The sequence below is a fragment of the Oryctolagus cuniculus genome, chromosome 2 (assembly GCF_051225735.1).
Source record: "Oryctolagus cuniculus isolate XC-2025 breed Fujian yellow rabbit chromosome 2, ASM5122573v1, whole genome shotgun sequence".
NCBI classification, from domain to species: Eukaryota; Metazoa; Chordata; class Mammalia; order Lagomorpha; family Leporidae; genus Oryctolagus; species Oryctolagus cuniculus.
Window position 1 is genome coordinate 204,272,885 of NC_142868.1, and position 19,969 is coordinate 204,292,853.

At 57.6% G+C, this 19,969-nt stretch overlaps 1 protein-coding gene across 22 annotated transcripts in view; it reads left to right on the forward strand.

Moving 5' to 3' along the window:
* Positions 1-19,518, forward strand: part of MYT1L (myelin transcription factor 1 like) — a 441,118-nt gene extending 421,600 nt beyond the window's left edge. For 10 of the 22 annotated variants that reach the window (XM_051838143.3, XM_051838145.3, XM_051838141.3 and 7 more), the window contains 5 exons: positions 843-934; positions 9,202-9,305; positions 9,738-9,809; positions 16,278-16,421; positions 16,696-19,518. In XM_051838143.3, coding sequence (XP_051694103.1) covers positions 843-934; positions 9,202-9,305; positions 9,738-9,809; positions 16,278-16,421; positions 16,696-16,836 — 553 coding nt within the window. In that variant the 3' untranslated portion in view covers positions 16,837-19,518. Of the gene's footprint in view, positions 1-842; positions 935-9,201; positions 9,312-9,737; positions 9,810-12,494; positions 14,922-16,277; positions 16,422-16,695 lie in introns of those variants that run through there. The other 12 variants (XM_070069477.2, XM_070069480.2, XM_070069482.2 and 9 more) reach the window with 6 other exon arrangements.
* The last annotated feature ends 451 nt before the right edge of the window (positions 19,519-19,969 follow it).

A 19,969-nucleotide genomic window follows, 5' to 3' on the forward strand; every position in this document is an offset into this window, starting at 1 on the left:
GAGAAGCATGGAGCCTGCGCATGGAAACCGCAGCTGGGCTGGACGCCCCCGGAGGCAGACGTGTGACAGCCATGCAGGAGGGTGGGGGTGTGAGCAAGAAGCCCTCCCTTGGAGAACAGCAGCCGGGGTGGGAGGGGAGAAGCAGGGGCTGCCTATGCCCTGCCAGGCCAGCAGGGTCCCCGGGCCCGTCTCCTCCTGCTGTCTTCAGCGTCCCCCGGGGCCATCTCTGCCCCTCCTGTCTTCTGAAGGGCCGCAGCTGGGGAGGGCAGGGGCCCTGAGCTTCAGGCCAGCAGCGAGTGAGGATTGTTGTCTCCCTGCCTTCCAGCTGCCAAACCGGAGCACCGCAGACCAGGGGCTGCAGATTCACAGTGAGAAGATGGGGGGAAGGGTGGGTGGACGACTGCTGCAGACATTAGGGATGACGGAGTTGATAGCAGACTGTGATGCCCGTGACAGCAGCGAACTGCTGCAAGAGAAGTCAGCGCGTGGCGTCGCAGTGGTGCTGCGCTTACTGCTAGGCAGTGGGAGAGCGTCTGTCAGCCCCACAGTGGTCACGCCAAAGACGTTCCAGACAGCTCCGAGAGGAGCACGGGGAGGAGCAGGCGCTCCCCTTCTGAGCCCCAGCCCCCGGACCCTCCCCCAGAGGCAGTGCCTGCATGCTCCCCCCATCAGTCGCCCTGCGTGTGCAGCGGTCACACCACACACACCATCTTTTCTGTCTTTCCCTCTCGCCAGTAGCCTTTGGCCAGCACCTGGCCGATGCAGAGGTGCAGTGATGCGGCCGTGTTGTGCCCGCTGTCTGCAGGGCCGGGGGTTCACTGGCGTCTCGCTCTCGTCCGCAGCTTGTCAGGATGCCCGCGAGCCACGTCTGCCATGAAGAAGGCGAAGCTGTCGGGGGAGCAGATGCTCACCATCAAGCAGCGGGCCAGCAACGGTGAGCAGCCCTCCCGCCCCGGCCCCGTGCGGGGCCGGCCAGCAGCCCTGTGCCCCGACCCAGAGGCATGGCTCACAGCCCCTACGAAGCAAGCAGACTGATCCTGGCCCCCACACACAGCCGACCGCAGGGGACTTTCCCAAAGACAGCTCCCAGCGTGGGCTTCCCCCTCCCTGGGTCCTGTGGCTCCTGCTTTGCTGCCTCTGCCCCTGAGACCCTCAGTTCTGGGCCTCTGCACCCAGGAGCAACGTGGGGGCTGCTCAGGCACAGGACAGCAAGGACACAGGAACCCCCTTCCCGCCCCTCCACACTCAGCATCTGGGGCCTGCTTTTGTTGAGCCCACCTACAAGGTCCATTTCCTCCCTGTGGTCTCCTGCTGGCCATCTGCCTGGGCAGGTGCGCTCTGCCAGGAAAGTTGGAGGGGAGAATGTGGGAGAGGGCAGAGCAGCACAGCAGCTGGGGCCCGGGTGCCCTTGTTTGCTAACCGCGTCTGCAGTCCCTGGTGTGGCTGCCATGGCTGCTTGTGGATGTGCCGAGGGAGGAGTCAGCTGCCGCTCACAGACCATGAGCAAGAGTTTGACTCACAGGCTCCCGAGGGCCACGTGCTCAAACTCTTGTGCTTTCTTTTGGTGACTTACTGTTTGCAACACCCCTAGACATAGTACTGACCGGCTGGACAGTGTCACTGCCCCCCTCCCCACCAAGCACGAGGCCGTAATTGTCCTTATGCAGAAAGCATGCGTGTGACAGGCACTCGCTCTGGCTGGAGTGACAGTGCTGCTGGCCATGAGTTCTGTGTGATGACCCACGAGGGTTCGTCATGTCAGGCTCTCACCAGGAACATACATGAAACAAGCTCAGCCCGTGGCTCCAGAGGCCCAGCCGCCCAGAGCTCATGCTGGGAGAGTCCGAGTGACTTTAGGGCTGAGAGTCCTGCCAGTAGCCCGCTCCAAAGTGACAGGTGGCCCTGTAGCCAACTGGCTACAACCTAGCAGCGTCCGGCCTTCCTTTCTGCCTCCTAGGAGAGGTGGAGGCAGAGCCAGACTCACTGGGCATGGGCCAGGACCCAAGCTACATGTGTGGGAGCCCGGCTATACCATGAGGTTCTTCCCTCTTGCCATTTAACCACTAGCTAGAGGTCTCTAGTGAGGCGTGTAACTGCCTGTAGAAGCGTCTCCCCTGCCATTAGCATGCATGGTCATTCACCAGAAAAATGACCAGATCCACAACAGTTGTGCCAAGAGTATAGATTCCTGTGGGCCAGCACCCACCCCGGAGTTCACCTCTGTCCTGTGGGGTGAGAGATGGGCATTGGAGTCTGCACGGTGAGCACAAGGAGCCGGTGCTGAGACACGGGGACAGCCATGCCCACTGTCTCCTGGTCACCAAGGAGCCATCACCAATTAGAAACATTTCCTGGCTGTCCCGTGCCAGACACTTCACCCAACACCTGCCTGCATCCTGAGACACAGGGTAGCTGTGCGTCTCTGTCACTAACGCAGGACGTGACGAGGTGGAAGATGCCAGCTCAACAGAACAGAACAGGAAAACTGAGAGGACAGAGGCCGTGTCCCAGTGGGGGCATGCACCTGCAGGTGGTCAACAGCTCCCACCCCAAGCTGCCCACACCCCCGAGCATCCAACTGCCAACTCTGTGTCAGTGGCCCGAGTGGCAGGCGGGGCAGGAGACATGGCTCATCCTGTGACTGCAGGCCCCCGTCCTCCATCAGAAACCATGAGTGCTTTCCTGTAGGGCTCGGGTGAGCTGTCATCCCGTGGATGTGCACTGCAGGAGCCAGTGGCCAGACTCCATCGCAGTGGGCACTGCTGGCCCCGGGCACTGTGTGGGCAACGGCTGCCTGTGGGCCACCTCCCACTGCCAGGTGGCCCTTGGAGTTTCCCTGTCACGGTCCTGTTGAGCAGGAAGCTGGCGTAGTGTGGAGTTTGACAAGACATTTCTGCTGTGTCCCCTGGGATGTGCATGTCCACAAATGGAGGAGCAGGAGCCTGGGTCGCCAGCAGCATGCAGCAGAAAGTGCCCTCCCCACACCCACCCCTGCGTTGGAGCCTGGGCTGCCTCTCCCATTATGTTGTGCACTTGGCAACGTTCCCACAGGACCAGAGAGACTTCTCACCAAACCCCAGAGTGAGCTGCTACAACTATGTGTGTGGTCACTGCAAGGACAGGGGCACGTGTGAGCCACTGGGCCTCAGGGATGGAGATGTTGCACTGGCTTCCCAGTGTGGCTGTCACACGCCTCTGCCACCAGGTCACACCAGTCACCAGATCATACCACAGCCACCAGCTCACACCACTGCTACCAGGTCACACCACAGCCACCAGGTCACACCACAGCCACCAGATCACGCCATAGCCACCAGGTCATGCCACAGCCACCAGGTCACACCATGGTCACCAGATCATACCACAGCCATCAGGTCACACCACAGTCACCAGATCACACCATAGCCTCCAGGTCATGCCACAGCCACCAGGTCACACCATGGTCACCAGATTGTACCACAGCCACCAGATAACACCACAGCCACCAGCTCACACCACTGCTACCAGGTCACACCACTGCTACCAGGTCATACCATAGCCTCCAGGTCATGCCACAGTCACCAGCTCACACCACTGCTACCAGGTCATGCCATGGCGACCAGGTCACGCCTCAGTCACCAGATCATACCATGGCGACCAGTTCACACCATAGTCATCAGATCATATGATAGCCACAAAGTCACACCACAGTCACCAGATCACGCCATAGCCACCAGGTCATGCCACAGCCACCAGGTCACACCATGGTCACCAGATCATACCACAGCCATCAGGTCACACCACAGTCACCAGATCACACCAGATCATATGATAGCCACAAAGTCACACCATAGTCACCAGGTCACGCCACAGCCACCAGCTCACATCACAGCCACCAGATCATATCATAGCCTCCAGCTCACACCACAGTCACCAGGTCATGCCACTGCCACCAGGTCACACCATGGTCACCAGGCCATACCACAGCCTCCAGGTCACACAACTGCTACCAAGTCATACCACAGCCACCAGCTCACACCATAGCCACCAGGTCACACAGTGGTCACCAGATCATACCACAGCCACCAGATAACACCACAGCCACCAGGTCATGCCACAGCCACAAAGTCACACCATAGTCACCAGGTTACAACACAGCCACCAGGTCATGCCACCACTACCAGCTCAGCTTCCACATGGCCCTCACTGTGGGTGCTGGAAACACAATCTCTCCTCTCTCTTTTTTCTGTGTGCAAACCCTACCACTGGTCACTTTCACACCTTCGCATGTAACCCAGGCATCCAGAAACATCTGTCTGAGCCTAGCCCCAGTGGCAGAGCAGAGAGAAATGGCCAGGACCCTGGGGTCAAGGTGTGGGAGCCAGCAGGGCATGACAGCCCAGGCTCTGGATTTGGGGTTTGCTGTTGAGCACTTACTGAGAGGGAAGTGAACTTCTCAGATGTCCTTGACTCCTGATGAAGTCCTTTTTCTGTTTGGCTCTGAGAAGAGCAGGCTCTCACTCCTGCCCTGTAGGATTCTGCCATTTCCTTTTTCTCACTGGGTGCCCTCACGTAATTACCCAAGGCTCAGCTCACTCGAAGCAGCTGGGTGCAGCTGGAGAGCAGATGCCTGTGAAAGTTCACCACGCGCTGTCCGGCCTGGCTCGGGATGGCTGCCTGCCATCCATGCTTTTGCGAGAGGGCAGCACAGGTTCAGGCCTTTAGGAAAGAAGGAAATAAATGAAGCATTTCTCTCTCCTCCTGTTCCCACCGAGGGACCTAGGTAAGAACTGTGACTGTCACAAGGCACCAGGGGCCTGCGGCCTGCCAGGACCTCATGGTCTCCAGGAACTGGTGTTTGCCAAAACTCTGGGGCCAGGCCACGTGTGAGGGTGCCCAGAGCTGTCTCGCCTAGCACAGGCGCCGTCTGTTAACCACTGGCAGGCTGAGGAGACTCGAAGTCTCTCAGTGCCAGCTTGAGGGTGACTTCTCCATTGCCAGTGTCTACCCAGCAGCTCTTCCATCTCTGCACTGCTGCGTGGCACCAGGGCCCTCCCAGGGTGGCACGTGTGTGTCTGGGACTCCGCGGTCCAAGGCACAGACCCTGGAGCGGAAAGTTGCTCTGATCTCCAAGACTGGCTGGCAGTGAAGCCTGGCCCGTCAGTGGATGCGTTGGACTTTAAGAACTAAACACATGTGCCAAGGATTTGATGGGCGCACACTCATGTTTGCAGCTCTCTGCAGCACGTGACTTCCGGGGGCTGTGCACACTCATCTTGAGCAGCCCTGAAGCAGAAACCTGGAACCCAGGATGCCCCCAGGTCCAGGACGTTGAGGGCACAGACCTGACGCCACATTGGAAAATGCACACCTGACCTCGTGTGCTGGGCACAGCCAAACCTCCTCTGCCCCGGACACGAGCTGGCAGGGAGCATCAAGGAGCGGTGGACACGTGGTGTCAGCCCTGGCTCCCGACCCCAAGTGTCTCATCCAGCGTGTGCAAAGACCCCAGCTCAAGCTCACTTCTGCGCCAGGCGTTTCAGAAAAGGAGACCCCGCCTGCGCATGTGCGGGGGCCTTTGAGAGCTTCCTGGAAGAGGGGAGTTAACTGTAGTGGGATTCTCTCCTGAGCGTGTGGAGGGCGCTGTGTGTAGCAACTTCTAAACTTGTAATAAGGAATTTTAGTTGGGAACTTTCAAGTCAGGAGAAGCATGTTTGGTTTGGTTTGTTTTTTAATTCTTTAGAGCAAACAAAAATTGAAGCCAACACACTGGACCACATATAGAACACGGTTTTTGGTTGTTTTAATGATTTCTCTACTCACCCGAGTGGCTCAGCAGAACGAAGCCCCTTTGCAACCCTAAATCATCGGCCCAGAAACTCATTGTTTTTCTCATAATTACCCTCAGCCCGGCCCAGTGGAGGTGCAGTCTTGATGCCAGGAACAGAAACGCCGCGAACAGTGGCCGAGACCCAGATTTGCCAGGCAGCTCCTAGCTGGGGCACGGCTGCGAGTCTTGGTTGAAGTTCACCTGTGGCTGCGCTTGGGGACTCCTGTATCTTGTGCAAACTCGAATCTGAATTTTGAGGTTTTAGAGGAGGACTGGTGGTCATTTGTTGATGCCATTTCCTTTGCAGAGAGCTTAAGGGCCAGCTGCAGAGCATCCTGGGAGAGAGCGCGTCCATTGGTAAGACAGAAAGAGAGCGAGGTGGGCCCAACAGGGCTCCCGCAGCATGGCTGGCTCAGTGAGGCGGCACAGTGCAGTATGTGGGAGAACGGGGCTGTCTGTGCTGTTCAGAAAAATTAAGCCACCTGGTGCTCAGTTTTGGTCTTCAACAAAAACAGTGAAGCCCACACAGAAGAGACGCCTGCCAGTGGCTCAGAGCTGAAAGACGGGAGACAGCGGCATGGAGGCTTCGCTCGGAACGCACTGGGACGTCCACCCAGAGGACCAGAGCAGCCAGCGCTGCCATAGCCTGTCTGTCCTGTCCGCAGGTCACCCAGAGACGCTCTTGCTGTCCCTGGATATGTGCAGTCGAATGCTTCTTTCTTTTAGAAAAATATTTTTTTTAATTTTTTTGAGAAGGAGACACAGAGATTCTCCATCCGCTAGTTCACTCCCCACATGGCCGCAACGACGGGAGCTGAGCTGATGCAAAGCCAGGAGTTTCTCCCAGGCCTCTCATGCTGGTGAGGGGCCAATACACTTGGGCCACCCTCCGCTGCTTTCTCGGGAACATTAGCAGGAAGCTGGATGGGAAGTGGAGCAGCTGAGCCTGGAACGGGCACCCACGTGGGATGCCGGCACCACAGGCAGTGATTTGCCCACGGCACCACAGCACCGGGCCCGCAGTCGAATTCTTGTTCAGTGATGTGCTGAGTGTGCCTGCATTCATGGCGCGTGGCTGAGCCTTGAAGGAGGCTGCCTAGGGCCCTCTGTGTGCATTTTCCACCCTGGCTCCCGGGGCAGCAGTGTAGGGACAGTCCAGCCGACGTCCCAATTTTGGAAGATCGTCGTCAGTGTGTGGGCAGGACATGCAGGGGAAGCGTAGTGGCCGACCCAGAAGAGGCCACCGTCCTCATTGCAGCCTTCTTTGTCTCACACTCGAGTGCCTTTGGGGACAGCCTTAATGAAAAACATGGCTTTGTCCGTGGGTCCTGTGGACACCAGCAGAGAGTGGTCCCAAGCGCGACCCAGCACGGCTGACCTGGCCCACACCAGGCCCTGCGCTGAGAGAGTCCAGTGGAGCTGCCAGCCAAGACCTGGCCTTGGGGGAGGAGGCAGCTCAGAAGGAGCAACACCCGCGGGATGAGTGACCGTGTCCCGCGGGATGAGTGACCGTGTCCCGCACTGGGTCCCGGTGTTGGGGGGGCCGGGTGGTGTTTCCTGGAAGATGCTCTCTTCTGGTCTTCCTGCGGCCCCACCCCACGGCTCCCACATCTGTCTCTTCCTCTCACCTTCCTAGATATGCAGGGGCAGCCTCAGCCCTCTGCATCCAGCAAGGCTCTGTTTCTGGGGTGTCCCTAGAACCCATCTCCAGTTGGCCATGATTGCCCCTTCCATTGGCAAAGCTTGAGCCAGCACTCACCCACCTGGAGCCCCTGGAGGCCTGGGCTGGGTGTGTTTTCCATTCGTTTTAAGGATTCCTTGTGCCCTGTAACCAGTGGGAACAGCAGCCCCACATCCTGGGTGTTCAAGATGATTCCATTTGCAGTGTGCACTCAGCCGGGCAAGAAGGCCCAGAGTGGGAGGGAGGCTCCATTTTCCTGACCTTGACGGTGCATTGTCGACAGTGTGACATCAATGGTGTGGTGCTGCCGCAGCCAAACGTGGCTGCGGCAAGAGTGGTTACTGATGGTGTTCTCGGCAGTATGTGTCGGCTTCTGGCCAAGTGCACGGCCAGGTCAGGGTTGGCCTGCAGGCCTGCTCAGGCCCCCCATAGCAGTCGCCTGTGCTACTGTGGCTGGGACAGCAGGTGCACCCCTGGCTGCAGGTGGTCCCTCTACGATGCTCTACAAACGGGCAGTTATGACATTTGACGTGGGTTTTTTCATCTTTCAAAAGGAGAGGAATATTTAGTTAAATGTCTAGTGCTCAAACAGTCCTGTGTGGCCACTGGCCCAGCCTGTCCCTGCCGCCTGCCCACACGGGCAGCTTCATTTTCGTGGATGGTGCCTGCGTTCCACCCTAAGTCTGAGCTTGGTGGGGCTGAGCCTGAGGCTGAGGACTACTCGTGCTGCGGGTGCATCTCCACACTGGTACTCACAGGAGGTAGGCAGAGGATGAGTGTGCCCAGCCCTGGGAATCACCAGGCAGAACTGCATGGGCTCTGCCCGGGCACCTGTAGCCAATCCTCTTAGTGCCTCACCTTGGCACCTTAGCTCCAGGGGGAGCAGTGTAGGGACAAGGACCCACGTGTCCAGTGCCTTGGCTCTGGGGAGCAGTGTAGGGACAGAAGGACCCACATGTCCAGTGCCTTAGCTCTGGGGAGCAGTGTAGGGACAGAAGGACCCACATATCCAGTGCCTTGGCTCTGGGGAGCAGTGTAAGGACAGAAGGACCCATGTGTCCAGTGCCTTAGCTCTGGGGAGCAGTGTAGTGACAGAAGGACCCACGTGTTCAGTGCCTTGGCTCTGGGGAGCAGTATAGGAACAGAAGGACCCATGTGTCCAGTGCCTTGGCTCTGGGGAGCAGTATAGGGATAGAAGGACCCACGTGTCCAGTGCCTTGGCTCTGGGGAGCAGTGTAGGGACAGAAGGACCCACGTGTCCAGTGCCTTAGCTCTGGGGAGCAGTGTAGGGACAGAAGGACCCACGTGTCCAGTGCCTTAGCTCTGGGGAGCAGTGTAGGGACAGAGAGACCCACGTGTCCAGGGCCTTAGCTCTGGGGAGCAGTGTAGGGACAGAAGGACCCACGTGTTCAGTGCCTTGGCTCTGGGGAGCAGTGTAGGGACAGAAGGACCCACGTGTCCAGTGCCTTAGCTCTGGGGAGCAGTGTAGGGACAGAAGGACCCACGTGTCCAGTGCCTTGGCTCTGGGGAGCAGTGTAAGGACAGAAGGACCCACGTGTCCAGTGCCTTGGCTCTGGGGAGCAGTGTAGGGACAGAAGGACCCACGTGTCTGGTGCCTTTGTGTTCTACCTCAAGCAGGTTGCATTCCAAACTCAGACGGAGCAGTCATTTCAGATGTAATCCTTCTAACATGGGGACTTCTCCCTTCCAGGGATAGAAAACGACGAAGAAATCAAACAGTTGGATGAGGAGATCAAGGAGCTGAATGAGTCCAATTCCCAGATGGAGGCCGACATGATCAAACTCAGAACTCAGGTAACAGTTTTTGAGGCCCTCAATTGCAGCTCCCACCTGTGCTCCCAGGGCAGAGCCATGCCCCAGGGGGTGCCCCGTAGGCTCCACCTTCCCCGCCTGCCCACCTCGTGCCTGGGTCTCCCACAAGACCACTCCCCTGGCCATGCTTCCCCTGGTTTTCTGCCCTTGTGTGCCGAGTTCTTAGTGAAATGTGCTGCAGCATTCCCGGGATCCCTGCGGCTGCACAGGGGCCCTCTCTCCCCAGCTCCTCCGCGTCCCAGGGGTATTCAGTAGCTGCATTGGAGGCCCAGGGACATCCCTCAGCCCAGGACCTCACACAAGGCGGCCGGGAACTCGGGACGCCCCTGGGTGGGGCTGTGGGAAGCCCTCTGTGTGCGGGGATTCCCAGCCCCAGCAGGCGCAGCTGACTGAGCTGCCGTGGGGGAGGGGCAGGGGACAGCGGGAACGGTTACGGAGCTCCTACTGAATGCATGGGACAGAGCAGCCGTCACGAGGATCCCGCAGGTAAGAGTCCTCGCCCGCAGCACCCACCCCAGAGTGGCCAAGTCCTCAGCAACCAGGGTGACTGGCCCTGGTCTGCCCGAGCCCGTGCTCGCCCAGTCCTCGCTGCCTCCGTGGCGGCCTCCCAGAGGGGCCTTGCAGCGAGGTTCCCTTGCTGGCAGAGGGGCCAAGGCACGGCTTCTCCTTTCTCAGAAGCGAGGTCTCTGCCCTGACCGTCCCTGGGGACCTGCCCCTCCCTCCCCCATGGTCCAGTGTTCCTGAGAGCTGACCCTGGGAGTGCTCCCTGGTCACTGAGAAGTTGGCTCAGTGAGTGGAGCGCAGTCCGAGGACGGGCAGCTGCGGCGACACCGTGCTGCTCCTGCTCGGCATCCTGGTTCTACAGGTGCATCAGTGAGGCTGCGTAGCACCGAGCGACTTCCCCTGGCCTTTTGACGCTGCTGAGGCGGTGGTCAGCGGCTCTGCTCTGCTCAGAGGGGGTCTTCCTCCCTGGGAACGCAGCCTCCAGGGGCAGAGGCCCCAGAAAAGTCTCCAGGGCCTCCGTGGGCACCACAGGCGAGGCCCAGGTGGGCACCTGCCCCTGGCCGCGAGGCTGCTGTCGAGGCCTTTTGACGCCAGCCCCCTTGCTGAGCGTGGGGCCCTCACCTGAGACCACCCACTGCCTGGCCAGGCTCCCTGCAGTGGTGGAACTTCCCTGGAGACTCACTCCCAGTGCAGCAGCCCAGGCTGAAGGCGGCCTCCCGGTCCCTGCGGAGCAGCCAGCTGCCCCTCAGCAGTGCTGTGTGTGCAGGGCGGCGGGAAACCCAGCCGGGGCTGTGTTCCTGGAGGTGGCCAGTCCCAGGCACCTTCATCGCCTGCCCTGGCTGGGAGTTCCTGGGCAGTGCCTGGAGGTTGGATGCGCAGCTGGCCCGTCCATCAGGTCCGAGGCGGGGTTCCAGTCCTAAGGGGGGGTGCCTCCCGCCTGCTGAGCAAATCCCCTTTCTCTTCGGGGAAAGCCCTGATCTCCCGATCCTTCTGCCTCCTGCCTCCAAGCACTTGCAGCCAGCGCAGATGACCGCTAGAGCTTAGCCCAGGGTGGTCCCGACAGACGGCTCACTGTGGCTGAGCGCGTCTCCAGGGAGGAAGAGGAGCCCACAGACCCCCACCCCTCCTTTCTGCAGCCAACATCCCAGCGCACTCTGGGCCTTCCTGCGTCTGAGCCACAGGTGTGCTCCTTGGGCGTCCACTGGCACCCCTGGTGAGAACAAGTGTCCAGGGCGGATAGAGTGGCCACGTCCCCAGGCGCTCCCCCGGGGGCCTTTCTGTGGAAGACAAGCCCACATCCAAGGGGCTGGAGACACAGATCCAGGTCCCCAAGCTCACCATTTGCAGGACTACTGAGCTCTACCCTGGATCAGGGGCAGCCGGAGCCACAGGGTCCCTGGGACAGGACAGGCCTTGCGCAGACCTGCAACAGTTCCTCGGGGGGCTCGCCCTTTACTCCCGCCCCACTCCAGAGCGCCAAGGGCCAGAGTGGGCAGAGCTCCGTGAATGTGTCCGCTCCTGTCTCCAGCCGGCCAGTCCTGGTTCTCCTCTTGGCTCAGCCCCACCTGGAGCAGCACTGGGAAAGGATAGACCAGAGTCCTGGGTCCGAGGAGGAGGCACAGCAACCCCAGGGCCCCTCTGAGACAAGCCAGAGCCTGTGCATGGACAGCAGCGATGGGGGGAGGCGGGCCCCACCGCCCACGGTCTCCCTGGGAGGAGGAGACCAGGCCCTCGCTGCCCCAGGCGACTGTTAAAGAACAGAGCAAGGGAGGGGAGGGGGAACTGCCTCCCCACGTTCTGAGGCTCAGACACCAGCCCAGGCTGACAGCTCCTGCTGGCCTCGGGGGACAGGCCTGGGGCCCTGCTGGGAAGATGTCAGATGCCTCTTGCTCACAGCTCAGCTGTAAGAACTCCAGTAGACAAACCCACCTTTGTTAGCCGAGCGCATGAGTTCACCCATCTGGAATGCTCTTGAACAGGCCCGAGGGTCAGGTGAGAGCAAACAAGATAACTTCTGTGTGCTGAGCAAGCCCAGACACTCGCACACCGCACACCACAGCGTGATAAGGAGGAGTCTGTCTGGCTCTTTGACCGCACACAAACAGATCAGGACTCCTGCGTGCCCCGCCCCCCGGGGCATGTGTGCCAGCAGAACAGCGGCCGTGACGGCTGCCCTGGGTCCTTGCAGCTCCGCTTCTCGGTGCTGGTGGAGTCCAGGCACCCGGGCTGAGCACCCCGAGCCCCGGCTCAGACTCCATCCCAGTTCACACAGCAGGAGTTGGGAGGGGAAGGGGTACCCATGGAAGAACAGGAAGCAGGGGACCAGCGTGTGGTGCCCAGGTGACTGCAGGCCGCATGGGGTGCGCACCCTGGGGTGGGAGCCACCCAGGAGCCCCTCAGACACAGGTGATGAAGGGAGAGGAAATTCTCAGGGGACACTGTGGGGTCACGGGGTCAGATCTGGCACGGTTTCATTAGGGAGCCAGCGGCAGGGAGGGAGGGATGTCAGATTAGAGGCCAGACTGTAAGAGAGATCATCACAGCCAGCCACTGGCTCCGTGGCCCTGAGAAGTGCGCACCAGTGTCCCCTGCGCAGCTCTGTCCTCAGCCAGCAGCTCAGCTCCCCGTCACGGGGCCGGGCCCGGCCATCTGTCCTGGTCATTCCAGCCCTCCGTGGAACCAGCTCCGAGCCCTACGCCACCTGTGCTCCTTTCCAAGCCTGCGGGAGGCACACCCCCCTCGGGAGTCCGTCTCCCCCCTGACCCCAGCGCTGCTCTCTCAGGATCTCACCCACCCACGCTTCTTCTGGAAACACCTCTGATGTGCACCACAGCCTTCCAGCCAAGGATCATGTCCTGCTGGGGCCCACGACCGCGCGGCACAGAGACCTGGCCAGACAGCCAGTGCGGCTCCTGGTTTCTGCGAGTTGTGCCATAGGTTTTCTTCTAACACACGCACACCATCCCAGTGCCATTCACAGGCAGGCTGTGGCCTGTGCTGGCACTCTGCAAACCCCGGGGTGCAGTAAACACTGCTCGTTCTTTTTCTAAGGTTCATTTATTTGAAAGGTAGAGTAACACAGAGACAGGGAGAGGCAGAGGTCTTTCTGTCCACTGGTTCACTTCTCAAATGGCCGCAACAGCTGCCAGGAGCTCCATCCTGGTCTCCCACATGGGTGCATGGGCCCCTGCACTTGAGCCATCTTCTGCTGCTTTCTTAGGCGCATTAGCAGGGATCTGGATCAGAAGTGGAGCAGCCGGGACTCGAGCTGGCTTCTGTAGGGAATGTGGCATCACAGACAGCAGACTAACCTGCTGCGCCACAGTGCTGGCCCCCACACTGCCCATCCTTGTCCTGCAAGGGGTGTATAGCGTCCACGAGCCTGTGAGAACCCAGGCGGATCTCCCACCTGGGCGTCAGCTGCTGCCCTTGGGAGAGCTTCTCCAGGAGGGGTCACATGTGCACTGCTCACCTGTAGCCTCCCAGATGTGCAGGGCTTCCTGGGTAAAGAGGCACAAAGAGCCAGGTGTGTCCCAGAACTCAGACTCGAGTTGCACAGGGGTTGCGTTGGGAACCACCTTCATACAGGGAACGGCATCACCCTTCCCTGAGGCTCAGAGAAGGCCACTGACCGGCTGCCCCATGCTCCACACACAAGCAGACCGTCCCCATGTGAATGCTGTGGTCAGAGGCACCTTGAGATGCAGACTCACTGGACATCAGGGTCCATGACGGCTGGAGGGGTTGGCGAGGACGACTTCTGCCTCTGTCCCTGGTTCCACATCCCCTCCCTGAGTGTGGTCAGCCCCTCCCCTGCCAGAGACCCCCCCGCACGTCCTCCTACTGCGCAGCAGCTCCTGGGGTCTCCTGCAGCCGGACCCCTGGACTGCATGGGAAGTTGCGGGAACCACGAGCAGGTTGCCTGAGGAGCCTTTGCTGGGAAAGAACCCCGTTTGCCTCACTGGTCGTAGAGCCCAGCCTGCAGCCACAGTGGACTCACAGCGGCAGAAGTGAGGCCGCGCAGGGGGCCAGGGGCTCTGCCCTGCGGCTGCAGCCTAAGAGGACTCTGGGCAGAGGGAGCTACAGTGTGCAAGGTCTGGTGCACGGTGAAACTGTAGCAAATCCAGCTTCAAGGTCTCAGCTGGCTCATTTGCGATGCTGGAATCTGTGCCATAGAACAGCCAGGGGCAGGTCTGCAGACAGAGCAAGGAGCAGGTCGGCCAGCTCAAAGCCACTTCCCTTGGAGAGGCAGAACAGTGGTCTCGGCCACAAACTCCGGGGAGCAAAGCGTGGCTGTCATCTCGGAGGTCAGGTGAACAGAGCTGGTGTGCCAGTGACTGCCCTTCGGCTTCTGGCCCAGTCTGCGGGGCCCAGAGCAGGAACCCCCTCTGCGGCAGTGGCCTCTGCGGCCTTGTATTAGGGGTGAGGCTGGGAGGCTGGTGGCACGGCCAGAAGCTCCAGTCTGTGTTCCAGCTGTCCCATGCTGGGCCAGCTCGGGAGATTGGAAAGGTCCTGACCCCCTGCCGCATGGCCCAGCTCTCCGTGGCCTGACCTGGCTGGCCTGCACTTGGGTGGGGTTGGGAGGTCCGTGGACATTCCTGAGGGCAGCGGAAGCACAGGATGCAGAAGAGACTGGTCTGAAGCGTGCAGTGTGCACAGCCAATGAGACGTGGGGGCATCAAGAAGCCCAGGGGTGGCCCTGCCCCTAGCACAACGTCCTCCTGTGGCGTTTCCTGGGAGCAAGGCTGCCTGGGTGGAACAGCGTGGGAGCAGCAAAGTACAGAGGAAAACTGCTGGCCTGGCATTGGGGGTGCACGGGGAGTGCCAAGGAGCCTGAGAGTCCGGGGGCTCAGACACCAGGGCCCGGGTCCACAGTAACCACTTCCCAGGAGACCCTTCAGCCTCCTCCATCCTGCTCCCCGAAGCCCGTAGGACCTGGGGCAATCGCCCACCTCCCTGAGCTCAAGCTTAGAAAACCCATCTTGGCCAAGCTGACTTTCCCCCAGGAACTCACCAGCTGGGAGCCAACATCCGCTCTGAGTGCTGGCACCACAGATCCTCTGTACAAACAGGGAGCACAAGCTGCCCTCCAGCGCCTGACACTGGGCAGTCACCCAGGCACCTTCTCCTGGGCTGGGAGTGGTCAGCTGAAACGGGACATCAGCTTGATTGGCAGCCACAAGAAACACAAGCAAGGGGCAGGCATTGGCGCAGTAGCTAAGGCACTGCCTAGGATGCCTGTGTCTCAAACTGGAGCACCTGGTTGGAGGCTCAGCGCCTCTGCTTCCACTCCATCTTCCTGCTAGTGTGCATCCTGGGAGGCAGCAGGGCATGGCTCAAGCACTTGGGCCTCTGCCAGCCGTGTGGGAGACCCTGATGGAGCTCCAGGTTCCTGGCAGCAGCCTGGCCAGGCCCCACCAGTTTGGCGCATTTGGGGAATGAACCAGCAGAGGGAGGATCTCTTCTGTCTGCCCCTCTGCATTTCAAATGAAATAAAAATAAGTAAAGAGAAACTAAAAGAACAACACAAATACAGGCAAGGAAGTCATACAGGACGCACCTGAAATAAAGCTGCGTGATTGCAGGGGTCCTCACGGGACCCCTGGGGCAACCCTCACCATCCGTGCCCTGCTGTGAGGGGCTGGACCCTGACTGTGAGTGACGGGGGGGTAGGAACACGGCACTGAGACCGGTGCAGCCGCAGCAGAGGAGGAGGGAGAGCTGAGCCCCTGGGAGAAGAGAAGGGAGGCTCCAGCACGGGGAGGCGGAGGCCTTGGGCAGGCCCTGTGCTCTGTGATATGAGCCCTGTCCCCCGGGCAGCTGCCCGCCCCGTGTGCGTGTGAGGCCACTTGCACAAGTGAGCGCCCTGTTGTCCGCTGTAGGAGCAGGCTGCAGGCCTTACACTCACACCCCTGGCCTTGGCAACCCTTAAATGCTCCCTGGAACCCTGGCACCAGGCAGCCTGGATACCCCCACCCCCAGCCCTGTCACAGAAGCCCGCTGGTCCGTCCCAGCTACCCGCAGGCAGTGCCCAGAAGGCAGGGGCATGCCCCGCAGGGAAACCAGCATCCTTGGACTGCTTTGTGGCAGTATCGGGTTTGGTCTGAAAAGAATGAAGGATGGGTGCAATACAAGACTTAATCTTAATGCATTCCCCTTAAGGCAGCAGGGAGAGCACAAGGAAGCACCCCATGCCCTTCAGAAACTAAAATGATTGAGCAGAAGTCAACACAGCCCAGACCCCCCCCACCACCACCACCAACCCTGCCGGCAGAGTCAGGCGCCGCCACGGCTCAGTTAGCTCGAACAGAAAGCATAAAAACCTAGCTCTTAACGTGACGGCCTCCCTGCCCCGAGTCTTCCAGCTTAAGCCCAGAGGCCCCTGGGCTGCCTGTCGCGGGCTGCTGCGCGGGCACCGCCCGGTGCTACATGGTGTGGTCCGTGTTCCAGATCACCACCATGGAGAGCAACCTGAAGACCATCGAGGAGGAGAACAAGGTGATCGAGCAGCAGAACGAGTCCCTCCTGCACGAGCTGGCCAACCTCAGCCAGTCCCTGATCCACAGCCTGGCCAACATCCAGCTGCCCCACATGGTAAGTGACTGAGACACGGCGGGGCCGCGGACCGCGCCCTGCACGCCACGCGCTCGCTGTCCGTTTTGCCATTACCTCCATGGTTCTTCAGCCTTGATGTTTGTGGCTGCCACCACCCCGAAACCATAACCAACCCCATCCGGCCCAGTGTGCTCTGACGGGCCTTTAAGTGTGATGAGAACAGTGGCTCTCTGCATTGATACTGTGTATGCTTTGTGAATATACTACTAAGAAAATAAAAGTTGTATATGAACTACTATTTAATATCTCGTAGGATCCAATCAATGAACAAAATTTTGATGCTTACGTGACTACTTTGACGGAAATGTATACAAATCAAGACCGTTATCAGAGTCCAGAAAATAAAGCCCTACTGGAAAATATAAAGCAGGCTGTGAGAGGAATTCAGGTCTGAACAGCTGCTCTAGAGCAAAGGATGCCTCTTGGTTTTGCTGCTGTAACTTGCCAGAAAGTGTTCTCTTTCATTTCTGTCTGGAACAGTGTGATGCTCACAAGACTTCATAATGATTTTATGTCTTGCTTTAAAGATAGTACCTGCAGAATAGTTTTTGGATACATTCACATTTTGTACGTTTTCATATGAGCTGACATAGTGTGATATGCCATGTAATGTTTATAGCTGCTATTGTATGCACATTGGGGGTATATATATTTCTGAAGAGGTAAGCGGATCAAAATAAATAGAGTGTAAATTCTTTTTAATGCTTTAGTGAGTAAATGTTTTAGTATTTTGAACTGAAATGGACAAAAAGAAAAAAAAAGAAAAAATAAACCCACAGCTTTGGATGATCACGCCGTGGCCTCTGTGGCCACGTTTTAGACATTATCATTTTGCCTCATGTTGGAGGACTTTTATGGAATTTAAGAAATACATTTTGTGTGCATATTGTTTCATAGCAAGAATTGGTTGCAAAAAAATGCTTTATTTTTGAACACTGCTTGGAAATATTATGTGATGTTTTTGTTTGTTTGTTTTAGGAGGATGGTGTATGGTGGGGGCAGTGAGTGAGGTTTTTTGCATTCCAAGGAAATGGCATGTGGATTAACTGTAAGACATGAAAATTGTAATTTGTTGTAAGACAACATCCAGCCGTGGGAACTTGGCAGAAGACTCAAAGCAGCTCAAACAGCACTTTTAACTTAACCCCCAAACATTACGTGGTCTGACTGGAGACTGCTGTTAAGACAGGAGCTTGTCAGAGGCGGACGCCACGAAGATTTCCTTTCCCATTCTCAATAAACTTTGGAACAGCCTTCTCTTATGTCCCCTCTAGTCCATGCCCCTCTGAACTGTCTGTTCTCGCAATGTAGTTGACCTACCAGGATCTGTGTGTTTCCGATCTAAGCGAAAAGATGGCCTAGAGCGTTTATTTCCCCTTTCTCACTTCCAAATTCTCCTTCTTGTTGTTATGATTTTACACTTGAGGGATCAAGGCGAGTGATCTGTGAGTGTTCTGGTTCCCAGTGAGAAGGCGATTCGGTGAAGCTTCTCGCCCAGCCCCCACCCCGACCTTGACCTTGACCAAGCACTTGGTCCCTCCCGCCACGAAGACGCTTAGGCTCTGCCTGGGTTGGAGACCAGTTGGCCGCAGAGCGTTTAGCGCGCCTTGTCTGGTTGATGGTGACCTATTCTAAGAATGAATGCAATCAGAGTTTAAAAGTAACTAATATACTTCGGCACTTTTTTGCTTTAAACTAGATCATCTTAGACTTGTTTGTACCTTTCAGATTTGATTGTTTTACTCCAAATGACTGCACTATATGTATGCATAAGACCACTTTCGATTGCTGCGTTTCCCTCCTGCGTAGTCCTTTGAAGATGTGTTGTGTTTTTCTGCTGTTGACTTGATTTCCATTTGGTAGCCTCTCTTCCTTCCATGTCTTGATGTTATGCAGGAAGTACAAAAGTACTTTAAAATTTTGTTATGAAATAAAAAAGATGGGTTTTGTAAAAATAAAAAAAAATATTTTTAGCAGAACAGGACTTACAGGGTCATTGTCCCCACAATGTGCCAGCCGACTATTTGCACTTACCTTGTCCTATATATCCGTACGGAGGTGTGCAATTCCTTGTGACGCTGAACCTGGATGGATTATAGAGGAGGCCCTCTCGGCTGACCCGCGACGGTTTCTAAGGGAGACTACAGGGATCTCACGACAAATACTCTGATACAATACTCAACCTCGGTATATATATGTACAAATAGATGTATATCCCAGCGGCACTTTATATACTGCTCACTGTACAAAAGCTGACAGTTCTCCACGAGGATCGAGCCACTGGCTGGGAAAGGCCACGTCCTGACTTCGGGCTCTGCAGCGTCCTCTCTGTACAGCGCCCTCCATCGTGCGATCAGCCGCAGCTGCCATGCTCAGAATTGCCTTCCGAGAGCTGAAGCAAGGTGCTCGACGTCACGTGATGCCATATATATAAAGTATATACACACACACACATGTATATGGTCCAGGGCCCCGCCCCGGGGCCGCCCCCGGGAGGGCCCGCCCCGGAGGGCCCCTGTTCATAGCGGCATATGCATTTCCCCACCGCGTTGTGTCTGCAGCTTCTTTGCCGATATAGTAATGCTTTTAGTAGAGTAATAGGTAGTATCAGTTTTGGATTCTTCTTGTTATCACCTATGTACAATGGAAGGGGGATTTTAAGCACAAATCTGCTGCTCATGTAACGTTGGTACGTAATATCCAATCAGAAGTCACCGTGACTGTTGTATAGGGTCACAAGTGTCACATGTTAGAATGCTGACCTTTCATATGGGGTTATTGTGAGTCATCAGAGTTTATTTATTATAACTTATTGTTCATATTCATTTCTAAGTTAATTTAAGTAATCATTTATTAAGACAGAATTTTGTATAAACTATTTATTGTGCTCTCTGTGGAACTGAAGTTTGATTTATTTTTGTACTACACGGCATGGGTTTGTTGACACTTTAATTTTGCTATAAATGTGTGGAATCACAAGTTGCTGTGATAATTCATTTTTAAATTGTGAACTTTGTACAAATTTTGTCATGCTGGATGTTACACATCTTACTCTAAATAAAAAGGTGTTGCCACATTTGTAGCACGGAGGATGTGTTGCCGGGTCTGCGTCTTCACTCACATCTGGCAGGTGCTGGGCGGCCGCGGGCCCACGCGCGGGGAGTCCCCGGCCCGGGCTTCTGCCCGGCCGATTCCGCCGCTCGCTGTGGCCCTGCCCTCCCGGGGCTGCACCTGTCAACAGTGCTGCCTGCACCCCCACGTGCTCCGCCCCCCGCACCCCTGCCCACAGAGTGCACGCACTGCCCCGTCTGTGTCAGGACTCCATGCTGCCCATGGCCCGGCCCGGCCTCCGCCTTCCACTTCCTTCCTCTAGAGCCATCCTCGGCCTCCTGTGTCTCCCAGCAGCCCGGGGCAGCTGTTTGCAAAGTGTCCCTGAACTAGTTTGCCGAGAGCCAGCGCCTGACGGGTTCACCAGAACTGGGAGCCCTGTCCTTCTCAGAGCGTCAGCCGGGCACGCGAGGTGGGAA